At 40.7% G+C, this 13,222-nt stretch overlaps 1 protein-coding gene and 1 long non-coding RNA gene across 4 annotated transcripts in view; one reads left to right on the top strand and one right to left on the bottom strand.

The window, feature by feature from the left end:
* Positions 1–3,702, bottom strand: part of LOC115075796 — a 50,116-nt gene extending 46,414 nt beyond the window's left edge. For 2 of the 3 annotated variants that reach the window (XR_003852610.1, XR_003852608.1), the window contains exon 1: positions 2,799–3,702. This is a non-coding gene — a long non-coding RNA (uncharacterized LOC115075796). The remainder of the gene's footprint in view (positions 1–2,798) is intronic. The other variant, XR_003852609.1, reaches the window with a different exon arrangement.
* A 90-nt stretch (positions 3,703–3,792) lies between these two features.
* The window catches only part of BAIAP2L1 (BAI1 associated protein 2 like 1), a 94,098-nt gene continuing 84,668 nt past the window's right edge, over positions 3,793–13,222 (top strand). Inside the window, 1 exon segment of the mRNA XM_029576573.1 lies at positions 3,793–4,131. Within this exon segment, the coding sequence (XP_029432433.1) occupies positions 4,081–4,131 (51 nt within the window). The 5' untranslated portion in view covers positions 3,793–4,080.

Raw genomic sequence — 13,222 nt, forward strand, 5'->3', positions numbered from 1 at the left:
GTGTGTCCCCTGGTCTTTGTACCTTTCAAAAGAGTAAACAACTGATTAACATTTGTTTCATTCCATTATTTTATAGACCTCTATCATATCTCCCCTCAGCAGTCTCTTCTCCAAGCTGAAGAGTCCTAACCTCTTTAGCCTTTCATCATAGGGGAATTTCTCCATCCCCTTTTATCATATTGGTCGCCCTTCTCTGTACCTTTCCTGCTGTATCTTTTTTGAGATGTGGTGATCTGAACTGCACACAATACTCAAGATGAGGTCACACCACGGAGCAATAGAGGCATTATATTCTATGTTTTATTCTCCATTCCTTTCCTAATAATCCCTAGCATTCTATTTGCTTTTTTGGCTGCTTCTGCACACTGAGCAGAAGATTTCAATGTATTTTCAATGGATAATAGAAGGACTAGGGGGCACTCCATGAAGTTAGCATGTAGCACATATAAAACTAATCGGAGAAAATTCTTTTTCACTCAACACAATTAAACTCTGGAATTTGTTGCCAGGGGATGTGGTTAGTGCTGTTAGTGTAACTAAGTTTAAAGAAAAGTTTGGAGAAGTTCATTACCTGCTATAGCCACTGCTATTACTAACATTAGTAGTGTGGGATATACTTAGTTTTTGGGTACTTGCCAGGTACTTGTAGTCTGGATTGGCCACTGTTGGAAACAGGATGCTGGGCTTGGTGGACCCTTGGTCTGACCCAGTATAGCAATTTCTTATGTTATCTTTATTGAGATGCAGCGACCACACTTGCACACAGTATTTTAAGATACGGTCTCACCATGGAGTGATACAGAGGCATTATGACATCCTCTGTTTTATTTTCCATTCCGTTCTTAATTCCTAACATTCTGTTTGCTTTTTTGACTGCTACAACACACTGAGCCGACAATTTCAAAGTATTATCCACTATGACGCTTAGATCTCTTTCCTGGGTGGTAACTCCTAAGATAGAACCTAACATTGTGTAACTACAGCAAGGGTTATTTTTCCCTATATTATGCATCACTTTGCATTTGTCCATGTTAAATTTAATCTGCCATTTGGAAGCCCAATCTTCCAGTCTCACAAGGTCCTCCTGCAATTTCACAATCTGCTTGAGATTTAACTACTCTGCATAATTTAGTGTCATCCACAAATTGATCATCTCGCTCGTTGTATCCCTTTCTAGATCATTTATAAATATATTAAAAAGCAGTGGTCCAACTACAGATCCCTGAGGCACTCCACTGTTTACCTTTTTCCATTGTGAAAACTGACCATTTAATCCTACTCTGTTTCACGTCTTTTAACCAGTCTTCAATCCACAAAAGGACATCGCCTCCTATCCCATGACTTTTTAGTTTTCTTAGAAGCCTCTCATGTGGGACTTTGTTGAAAGCCTTCTGAAAATCCAAATATACCACATCTACCCACTCACTTTTGTCTGTTTATTCACCCCTTCAAAAAAATGTAGATTTGTAAGGCAAGACTTCCCTTGGGTAAATCCATGCTGGTTTCATCCAGGTAAAGTTACGATAACTGTAGGCAACTATATTTAGTGGGAGATTTGTCTGCTGAATATTCAGCTGAAACTATCTGGCTAACTTTACAATTTAGTGGCTTACTCAATAAACTTTCTTTCTTATATAGTACAGATGTTTCTGAAATCATATCACACTGCCTCTTCCTCTTTCTTCTGTTTCAAAATATAATCCTCTCTCATTTACACTTTTGTTGAAGCCATCTGTTTTGGGGCCTAACTTCAAACAAATTAAGGTCATCAATATGTAATTTACATTTTTTTAAAAATTAGTCATATAACCCCCTTCCCTCCAAAAATATAATGCTGCAAATATGAAAATCCATGTCATCTAAGTGCCAGGGAATGAATGGTAGCTCTAGTTAATTTAGTGATTCATCAATTTTACTACTAGGTAAAATGTGTTTTAGTCAAGCTGACGCACACAATTATTTTCCTAGGCATGTAGGTGGGGCAAGGAAGGTGCTGCCTCCTCCTCTTGACAGCTACCTCTCAAACATTTTATAGTGCTGAAAACCTGAGAACATTGCTGCCTATATTCCCAGTTTTCAACCAAATCCAGGCTACTGCCTGCAGCAGTCTAAAGTCCATTTTTCATCTTGCATGGTTAAACAAGGCCTCAGGGAGTCTTGCAGCCAGAACCCAGTCTCCTGCTATGCTGTGGCCAGGGCTGCAAAACAGCCTTTACTGTGGAATTTTTCAAATTCCCCTTGGGTGACCAGGGGGCTGGCTGAACTGGAAGTGGCAGCCCACACATCTCTCCTCTTCCCATCCTAGACACAGGAGGAAAACAGTGTGGCACCTCCAGGCTATCTCCTACCTTTCTGCTGCTGGAGTCCATAGGGTTTTGGCCCCGGCAGCAAAAGAGGGGATGCAGCCCACAGCATTGTGCCTCTATCCTCTTACAGCAAACTGGGATTACCAGGAGGGAGACAACTGGCGAGGGAGGGAATAATTTACCCCCCCCCCCAAATCCCCTCTTTCCCATTTTAAAGTGGGAGAATGAATGTGAGGTACCTGTGAAAGAGGGTAATGAGGGATGAGAGAGTGGTGTCTGTTTCTCTCCTAAATCTGATCTTCAACTTTACTCTCCTCCTTATATTCACAACCCTTCCTTTATCTCTATCCTTCCTTTAAGATGCTCTGATCTCTTCCTAGCATCCATCACCATTTCCTCCCCTAGCCCATAGAAAACCAAAATAAATTATCTAGCACCCCACACAGTCTGAAAACTTTATTTTTATACAGTTAAAAAAAACCAAACACACACCTTTACCTTCTCTTTCATTATGTTTGCTGCAGCTCTGCTCATCGACTCTACCTTTTCGCTGCTGCAGGAAACCGAGGCCTTTAACCTACACCCAGTAATTAACTCACAGTCACCACAACAACTTGAAAAAGAGCAGAGACTGGAAAGGGAGAAAGTTTTCCGTTTCCTGTGCGAGATAAAAATCCTAAAAGTGGAAAATCTGAAAGTGAGACTGAAGGGTGGACTTTCTCCGTGTAAAAAAAAACCCCAAAAACACGAGTGCGCCTTACAGAAAAGCCCTAGGTAAGCGTGGGGAGCTGTACAGGATCCCTGAATCCAAATCGGGCAGCATTCCGACGCTTCTGAAAGACCAAAGGTAACAACACAACCCACTGCAGGTAAAATGCTTCTGCTCTTTGGGGGCGGGGAGGGGGTTAAGTAAACCCCTCCCCCCCCCCCATGAATGCTCGGACGCCCGCGAGAAGCTCAGCAGCCTTTCATGCTCCCTTCCACCACCCAAAGTCCGCTTGCACCAGTGCGAGAGCACCCGAGCGCATTGCTCAGGGGCCCGCCCTGGCTCTGGGCGCTTCTTGCCACCGCACCGAAAAGCGCTGACAGCCTGGCTGGGCTCTTTTGTTGTTTTGGTTTTTTTGGCTCAAACCAAATCAAGGTAACCTTGTCTCTGGGTCGAAACACTTCCTCCCGTTCACAGAGTCAAGGAACTTTGAGGGGGGCAAGACAATTTCTACACGCGCCCTGAAAATAACGCACAAAGCGCTAAAAAAAAAAAGGGAAATAATTAGAAAGTAGGGGAAAGCGACGTCCCGGCAGGAGAAGGAAAGACTCGCGCTGGAGCGGCGCAACCTTCCGTCGGGCCGGAGCACGAGGAGCGCCCCTCCCCCTCCAGCTCAGCGCAGGTACACGCGGCCACCTCGGCTGCTGACGTCAGCGCCCCACCCTCCCCGCGCGCGGCGACGGCGGCGGCTCAGGCTGCGGCTCCGGTTGCACAAGTTGTGACAGTTTCGGAGGTGACTCTCTGCTTCTCTCGGGCGCCTCCCGAGGAGGAGGAGGAGGAGGCTCCTCCGCCGCCGCCGGCCTCGGGGAAGGAAGGAGACGGGAGGGGGTGGAACAAAAAAGAAAGGAAAGCGAAAGAGGAGCCCAAACCGCCGGGGAGATCCCTCACCTAAGCCCGGGCGCCCTGCTCGTCGGCCTCTTGACAGGAGCCGCGCTCGGACCCAGGCGTTCTCTCTCTGTCTCGCGCGCGTGCGCGCGCACGGACTCCCCCCCTGCTCCGGCCCGCGCGATGTCTCGGGACCCCGAGGAGGTGAACAAGATCACCGAGAACACTTACAAAGTAAGCGCCGGGGAAGGGGCGGGGGGAGCCTCACCGTACCCTCTGCTGCTACTGGCGGGACCGGTCGCCCGTCTCCGCCGGCGCAGCCACCATACCCGCTGCATCCCCACCCTCCCCTCCCCCCTCCTCGGCGAGAGCCGGGCACACCTGCGCCAGGCGCAATTAGCACGGCCCAAAGCCGCTTTTATTTATTTATTTGCTTGACAACTTTTTTATGTTGTTGTTGTTGTTGTTTTTAAGTTCTTTCTACTCAGGTGCCTTGTGCTTTCGTTTCTGTAAAGTTTTCTTGGTAAAAGGCTTCTCTCGCCCAGCCGTGCGGTGTTTCTGATTTGTAACTTTCTATTTTTTTTTTTTTTTGCTGGGAAGACTATAAAGTGCTTTTGGCTGAAAGTTCGCCTGGGGATTTTCTGGTAGGAAATACAGGTTTTCGGTGATTGCCTGGCTGTGTGGATTTCTTACAAGGTCCCAGTGTCTCTTAAGTTCTTAAATACTTGGGTTTAGAGGGGCGCAGACACCTCCTCAGCTGCCTTCAGGAAATGGCTTATCCGGGAGAAGCTCTTTTGTTTTTCTTTTCTCGCTTGCAATACCTAGCTGGTTCTCATTTAAGGATGGAAAGTTGTCACACACTGATAATTAGTGGTTAGACCTAATTACAATTTAAACAAACATCTGGTTCGTTTTATTTTGAAAACACCCACTGTGACAAATTTCCTGTCGATTGTCAGGGAACACATTCTGAAACCAAACCAACAAGAAAGCTTGGCTGTGTTTGGTGCATTAATAGGATTATTATCGTGTCTGTTTTAGTAGAAAATGACAAAAAAAAAAGGTTATAACTACCAGCTTTCCCAGTAAAATCATTAAAAAAAAATTGCATTTCACATTTGCTTTTAATTGATTTTCAGAATATTTTGAGCCAGATATCCTAAGCATCTCCATAGACATAAAATGGGAGCAAGCCTTAGTTGTTTGTTTTTTTGGTGTTGTTTTTTGGGGGGTTGTATTTTTTTTGTGATAAAAAAGTAAATGTGTGTGTATGTGCCCATGAAGAGGGGCATTTCTGTCTGAAAATAAGCTGTAAACAAATTCATTATGGAATGCCACAACAGTAGTAAAATAATTTTTAAAAGACAACTCTTGAAACTGTTAGTGAAGCTGTGATATCTGGCGGCCAGATGCATAACTGAAAACAAATGTGTGTAATTTATCTTACATGGAATAAAAAGTTGTAAACTGCTTGAACTAAAATTGGAAAGGCAGTCCCGAAAGGCAAAATATTTTTATTAAAGATTTTCATAAGTCATTCAATTACTGTACATACAAGCTAAAGTGAGCTTGTCACTTAATGAGTTAAACAGAGCTCCTGCCAGAATGTAAATCTGAAGCTTCAGAGAAACTTACCTTATTTTGCATAGGTGCTCATACCTGTTTAGCTATTTTCATGGAGAGGTGCGCCTTGTATATAAAAATAAAAGGTGAGCTTTAGCATTTACAGGAAAGAACTTCTACTGAGGACTTGATTTGTTTGGATGATGGCAAATATTTACAGTAATTGCAAGACCAGGAAACACATTTAGTTTAAAGCAGCCAGTGAAGGCCTACCCATTTGATATTGCATTATGCGGTTCCCCATTTATAAGGCTTATCTCTTCTTTTTCCTTTTATATTTTTTCTGGGTTCTTTCCTGTGCTTGATGTGATCATGCCTTAATGAGCTTGTTGGTCAGCTTATTCTGCCATGCCTGTAGAATTGTCATTTTCTAACATGCAAAAAGCTGTATATATTATCCCTTTTAATGCAGTGGTTTAACAGTTTTTCCACAGGAATAAAATAAAATAAAATTTGAAGCTTTTTATAGTTTTCCAAACTATAAAGATCCACAGGTTTTCTGTTCAGTAAGAACTTCTGCTGTAGTTAAAAAGCTTCAAGATCTATTCATGCTTATTTTATGTGCATTTCCCTGTTGTTTTCTACATGTCTGACAGCAAAGTGAAGAAATTCAGAATGAATAGGGCCATACATAGTTTTGGCTTAAGAACAATCTCAGTGAAGAACCTTCTCGGTTCTTAGTCTCTCTTCACAATTTCTATTTTTTATTAGTTCAGAATCCATGTACTTTCATTTTCCACATTTCTTTTAAGATACAATTACCAGAAAAAAAAGATGGCACAAGAAAGTTTGATGTGCTCATAGCCACTGTTGTTATATCTGCCGTCGGATGCCTTTGTCATTGTGTAGCTGTGAATTTTCCTCTGGAAGTTCATTTGTACAAATGTCATTCACTCCTTAATCTCATAGTTTTATTTCTGTTTTGCATGTATAACTAATTAATTAAAACTTAACAGGAAAATCTCAAAATGATAAAAAAACAGTTATACATGGAATCCAGATTTTTTTTTTTAATTTTATATCCAGTGCTGTTAATATTAGGCCTTTTTGAAAAAGAGGACAAGGCTGTTTTATAATTCTGTATGTGTAGATTAGATAGGCTGTATCGTTTATTTTTCTGGATGCCCAAGTGACAATTTGGATTGGAATCCATAAATTAGTTGACCACTAAATAAGCTAACTATATAGAATCTTAAATGTATTACCCTATTTTGGTCAAATAGGAACACAAGTTAAATGTGCAATGCAGTTTCATGCAACTTATGATTAATTCTAAGTCATATACATATATATCAGGGGGCGGGGGTCTGAAATAGTTTATTGGGAGCCACAGCACCTTCTGTAAGGTGGTCACCAATTTTAGATAATATGGTAACATAGTAAGTTAACTAATTTTTGCAAACAGAAAATTGTACATATATTATTTAGACAGTCTTGTATGAAAATATGATGTTTCTTTGAGTTATGAATGTTCCTTTTTTTTTGTACACCTAGCTCTTAAGCTATTGTTTCACAGGAAATTCTTGGAAACAATTTATCCTCATTTTTCTCAATTTATTGTTAATTAAGACACACGTTTGTGGCATATCTTGATCTTGTTATCTTTTATTGCTTTATAGTTCCACTAATCAGTCTATGATGAGATAAATATCTTAAAAGATGTCACTGCACCTAAATCATAAATCCAGCATTGCATATACACCTGCCTTGTTTTAGGTGGAATTCATTAATCAGCTAAAGATGTTTAGTTCAGAAGATTTTGGAACTTTAAGAACATGTACAGGAGATAATGTACTGAGAAATAACATTTAGAACAGTGGTTCTCAACCCTGTCCTGGGGACCCCCCCAGCCAGTCGGGTTTTCAGGATATCCACAATGAATATGCATGAGAGAAAATTTGCATACATTGCCTCCATAACATGCAAATTTTCTCTCATGCATATTCATTGTGGATATCCTGAAAACCCGACTGGCTGGGGGGGTCCCCAGGACAGGGTTGAGAACCACTGATTTAGAAGGATTACTTTAGAAAAGCTGTGAGTTATAGAGTTTCTTAGGACTAAAACATGTTGCTCATTGAAACACACAGGAATCCACACCACATGCCATTTCCTTTGCCTGTTCCCACCTCTTCCACGTTTCCGCTGTCACCTTCCCTTGCCCTGTTTCTCATATCAAGGCCCAGCTCTCTTTTTGACCTGTGAGGCAGGGAAGCAATGAGGGAACCAATGGACAGTCAGGTCTAGTGCAAGGGCATTAGGCATCCTAGGCAAACCATACATCCATGAGCCGCTCCCTCCCTCCCCTCATCACATCCTTTCCACACACACATGCGTTAGAATAGATTTTATATGAAAAAGGACATTCAAAGTGCAGTCTTTTATAAGGTAAAAATACCACTTACAATACGTATATTTATATTTACATGCACTGCTTTAGTGCCAACTAAGACACTTGGAACCAATATGGTATTAGGCCTGTTGTAATGGATGTCGGCTTGGTCTTCAGAAAGACGTGAGTAAACTGAATTGCTATTACAGTATAGGTAACCTCCCCTCTCAGAACAGCACTAACTGCCAGCACTCAAACAGTTACAACCCTACTTTTTCTTTTTGAAAAGGTAACGCTGCAAATATTTCACCTAAAACACCAATACACCACCTATTAGGAAAACAAAAGAATCCAAGCTGCTATACATCGTTGTGCAGAACCTACAAGCCAGCAGAATATCTCACCTTGTCACACATGCAGAGCTCAGACAGACTCCTCAAATACAAAATAAAGAGACTATAAATCGAATCGAACTGAAAACTGCAGCAACTCAGACTCTGTATGCAGTTTAACAATGGAAAAACAGAAACATTAATATTCTTCATGAATCAGACAAAATCAAGAAATATAAATCAGTAATTATAAAACCATACTAATAAAAATTAAGTTTTTCAAAACAGCTGACAAATAGAATTGAATAATTAAAAGCTTATATAAAAATTTTCCAAACACCAATATAAATATTTCAAAACAGCAAACATATCAAATAACATCAAACAATTTATAATGATAAAATAAAATCTCCTGCTCTCCATCCTGAAAACCTTTGATTTACAAATGCTGTGAGATTGTTGTGAATTAACGGGGAAAGGATGATTGTTGTGTACATGTTTTTCTCCTCTTTCTCACTTACATGCTCAAATCATATACACCCTCCCTCTCTTGCTCATTCACTTTTCCCTTTAGAAATGGCAGCAGCAGCCTCCTCCTTCAGCCCCTGTGGTGAAAGGAAGAGGGTTTTAGATTTGTTAGGAACTAGTCTTCATTTTGGGGGCCTTTTCCGAAAGCTGAGGTGGAGCCCGTCCTAAATTGGAACCAGGCTGCTGGCTCTAACCTTTAAAAATGAGAGAGTGCAGCTTTTAAACTAGATGATGGGGAAAGCTGATAGTCACTCAGAAGCGTATGGTTCATTATGATGTATCTTTGAAGGATTCTAAGAGAGCAGGGAAAATAGGGCATTCCAGTAGAGAGGTTACAATAATTGCCGAAGGGAATCAGGTGCCTTTAAAGTGCAGAAAAATTCCAAATTACTTTTGTCAACTGATGAGTAGGTTGTTAATACAAACAAGAGACATACTGCACTTTGAAATGTCTACATACAAATGCTAGAAGTAAAAAAAAAAATAAGATGGGAGATTTAGTGTATAGCATAGCACTGGATACAGAGGTAGATAGAATTGGCATCTCAGAGAAGGAAGATAACTGTGATACTGGGATACAAATTCTATCGAAATGATAGGATGGATCAAATTGGAGGACAGCACTATATGTTAGAGAGCATTGAGTCAAACAGTATAAAAGTTCTGCAGGAAACAAAATGCAATGTTGAATCTTTATGGATAGCAATTCCAGGTGAAAAGAGAATAAAATTTTGAGGGTGTATTGTCGTCCACCTGGCCAGAATGAACTAACAGACAATGAAATGCTAAAAGAAATTAGGGAAGCTGACAAAATCAGCAGCACAGTAATAATGGGTAACTTAAGTTACCTTATGTAGAAAAACGTGGTATTTGATAATTTTGAACAATCACAACGCTATATAAATCTTTTTATCAATTTTTACAATGTATATTTAAGGACCATCATACCACCCCCAGTGCTCACAAGTTATACTTGCACTTTCTGCACTTTCACAGGGTCATGTTTAATCAATTGGTCCAAATGACATCAATATTCAATTTTTTCATTTTTTGCTGTATAATAAAAAGGCAACTTTCCTTATTTCCAGGTTATCGGGGTTGCTTATCCCGGGGCTGTCGGAGGCACTTGTCCGACGCGCGCGTTTCGCCAAGGCTGCTTCAGAGACATCCGATTCAAGCTCTCCAGATCCAGCACTTCCCCTTGCTTGGCGGGGTATCTAAACAGCATTTATTTCATGCAAAATGCTGCGGGTCCATACATTTTTCGGACGCCGACGCCGTCTCCCTGCTCAGAAAATTTGAGCAGGGAGACGGTGTCGGCGTCCGAAAAATTTATGGACCCGCAGCATTTTGCATGAAATAAATGCTGTTTAGATACCCCGCCAAGCAAGGGGAAGTGCTGGATCTGGAGAGCTTGAATCGGATGTCTCTGAAGCAGCCTTGGCGAAACGCGCGCGTCGGACAAGTGCCTCCGACAGCCCCGGGATAAGCAACCCCGATAACCTGGAAATAAGGAAAGTTGCCTTTTTATTATACAGCAAAAACTGAAAAAATTGAATATTGATGTCATTTGGACCAATTGATTAAACATGACCCTGTGAAAGTGCAGAAAGTGCAAGTATAACTTGTGAGCACTGGGGGTGGTATGATGGTCCTTAAATATACATTGTAAAAATTGATAAAAAGATTTATATAGCGTTGTGATTGTTCAAAATTATCAAATACCACGTTTTTCTACATAAGTTCATTTCAATCGTGGGATTTTTCATTAAGAGAATCTTTGTGTTTGGTTTTAACTTAAGTTACCCCAATATTGACTGGGTGAATGTTATATTAGGACATTCTAGAGAAGTAAAGTTCCTAGATTAAATAAATGACTGCTTCATGGAGCAGCTGGTACTGGAACCAACAAGAGGGGAAACTATTTTAGACCTAATCCTTAGTGGAGCACAGGATTTGGTGCAAGAGGTAACAGTGTTGGATCCACTTGGCACTGTTTTGATCACTATTATCAAATTTGACTTAATAACTGGAGAGAGCGCAAAAAAGAAATCTATTATGACAGCATTTAACTTTCAGAAAGTTGACTGATAAAATGAGGAAAATGTTTAGGTAAAACTGAAAGGAGCAACTGCAAAGGTTAAGAATTTAGTTCAGGCATGAATGTTTAAAAATACCATCTTGGAAGCCCAGACCAGATGTATTCCATACATTTAGAAAAGGTGGAAAGAAGGCTAAATGACTACCGACATGGTTGAAAAGTGAGGTGAGAGAGGCTGTAATATCTAAAAGAACATCTTTCAAGAAATAGAAAAGGGATCAGAGTAAAGAAAATGAAAAACAGCATAAGCACTGGCAAGTCAGATGCAAAGAGAGAATTTGAAAAGAAGCTTGCCGTGGAAGCAGAAACTCATAATAAAAAAATGTTATGTACTTTCGAGGTAATAAGCCTGTGAGGGAGTCATTTGGACCATTAGATGATCAAGGGGTAAAAGGAGCACTTAGGGATGACAAAGCCATAGCAGGGAGATTAAATGAATTCTTTATTTCAGTATTCACTGAGGAAGATATAAGAGATATACCCGTGCCAGAAATGATATTCAAAGGTGATAATTCAGAGGAACTGAAACAAATCTCAGTGAACCTGGAAGATGTACTAGGGCAAATTGATAAACTAAAGAGTTGCAGATCATCTGGACCAGATGGTATACATCCCAGAGCGCTGAAAGAACTGAGAAATGAAATTGCAGATCTGCTATTGGAAATTTGTAAACTATCAAGAACATTATCTATGGTATCTGAAGTCTGCAAGGTTGCCAATGCAATGCCAATTTTTAAAAAGGGATTAAGGTGTGAACCAGGAAATTACTGACCAGTGAGTCTGAAATCTGTGCCAAGCAAAATAGTTTCTACCATCATAAAGAACAAAATTGCTGAACATATATATAAGCATAGTTTAATGGGACAAAGCCAACATGGATGTAGCCAAGGGAAAATTTGCCTCACAAATTTGCTACATTTTTTTAAGGCGTAAATAAACATGTGGATAAAGGTGAGCCAGTTGCTATAGTGAATCTGGATTTCCAGAAAGCATTTGACAGAATCCCTCATGAGAGACGACTTAGGAAATTTTAGAAAGTCATGGGATAGGTGGCAGTGTCCTATTGTGGATTGCCAACTGGTTAAAAGATAGAAAACAGAGTAGGGCTAAATGGTAAATTTTTCCAATGGAAAAAGGTGAATAGTAGAGTGACCCAGGGATCTGTTCTAGGACTGAAGCTTTTTAATATATTTATAAATGACTTGGAAATGGGAACAACAAGTTAGGTGATCAAATTTGTTGATGACAAAAAATTATTCAAAGTTGTCAAATCACAAGAGGCTTGTAAGAAATTGCAAAAGGACATTTGCAAAACTGGGAGACTGGGCATGTAAATGGCAAATTTAAATTTAATGTAGACAAGTGCAAAGGGATGTACTTAGGGAAGAGTAACCCGAATTATAGCTACAAAATGCAAGGTTCCACATTAGGAGTCACCACTTCGGAAAAGGACCAAGATGTCATCATTGAAAATACATTGAAATCTTCTGCTCACTGTGCAGCAGCAGCAGCAGCAGCCAAGAAAGCAAATAGAATGCTAGGGATTATTAGGAAAGGAATGCTGCAACCTCCTCATGAATATTGTGCTCAGTTCTGGTGACCACATCTCAAGAAAAATATAGCAGAATTAGAAAAGGTACATAGAAGGGCGACCAAGATGATAAAGAGGATGGAACAATTCCCCCATGAAGAAAGGCTAAAGAGGTTAGGACTCTTTTAGCTTGGAGAAGAGACGGCTGAGGGGAAATATGATAGTGGTCTATAAAATGAGTGGAATGGAACAAGTAAATGTTAATCAGGTGTTTACTCTTTCGGAAAGTACAAAGACTAGGGAACACACAATGAAGTTACTGGGTAATATATTTAAGACTAATAAGAGAAAATCATTTTTTACTCAACACATAATTAAGCTGTGGAATTCGTTGCCAGAAGATGTGGTGAAAGCTAGTAGTATAACTGCATTTAAAAAAGGTTTAGACAAGTTCCTGGTGGAAAAGTACATTAACAATTTTATTAAGGGAGGAATCTATCTATGCCTTGTGATCCTGCCAGGTACTTGTGACCTGGCTTGGCCACTGTTGGAAACAGGATACTGGGTTTGATGGGCTCTTGGTCTGATCCAGTATGGGAAGCCTTATGTTTTTATGGGCAGAATTCTTTCCCTTGCTTTTGGACCACATGGCCTCACTGTTCTAGCCTGCTTCTGATGGCTGCATGAGCCCTGCTTTTCCAGTCTGCTCCTGCAGCGCATGGTGGTGTCCATGGCATCTCCTCCTTCCTGCTTGGGTGGACTCAAATGAGATCAGTTCCTCTTCCGGGGCCCTAGGGGGAGTGAGGAGGAGAGGTGATGCATCATTTCACCTCTTGCAGAACAGGGCCACAGTAGTCAGGCGCCTAGTCCACCTAGTG

The sequence above is a fragment of the Rhinatrema bivittatum genome, chromosome 14, assembly GCF_901001135.1.
Source record: "Rhinatrema bivittatum chromosome 14, aRhiBiv1.1, whole genome shotgun sequence".
Classification (NCBI taxonomy): Eukaryota; Metazoa; Chordata; class Amphibia; order Gymnophiona; family Rhinatrematidae; genus Rhinatrema; species Rhinatrema bivittatum.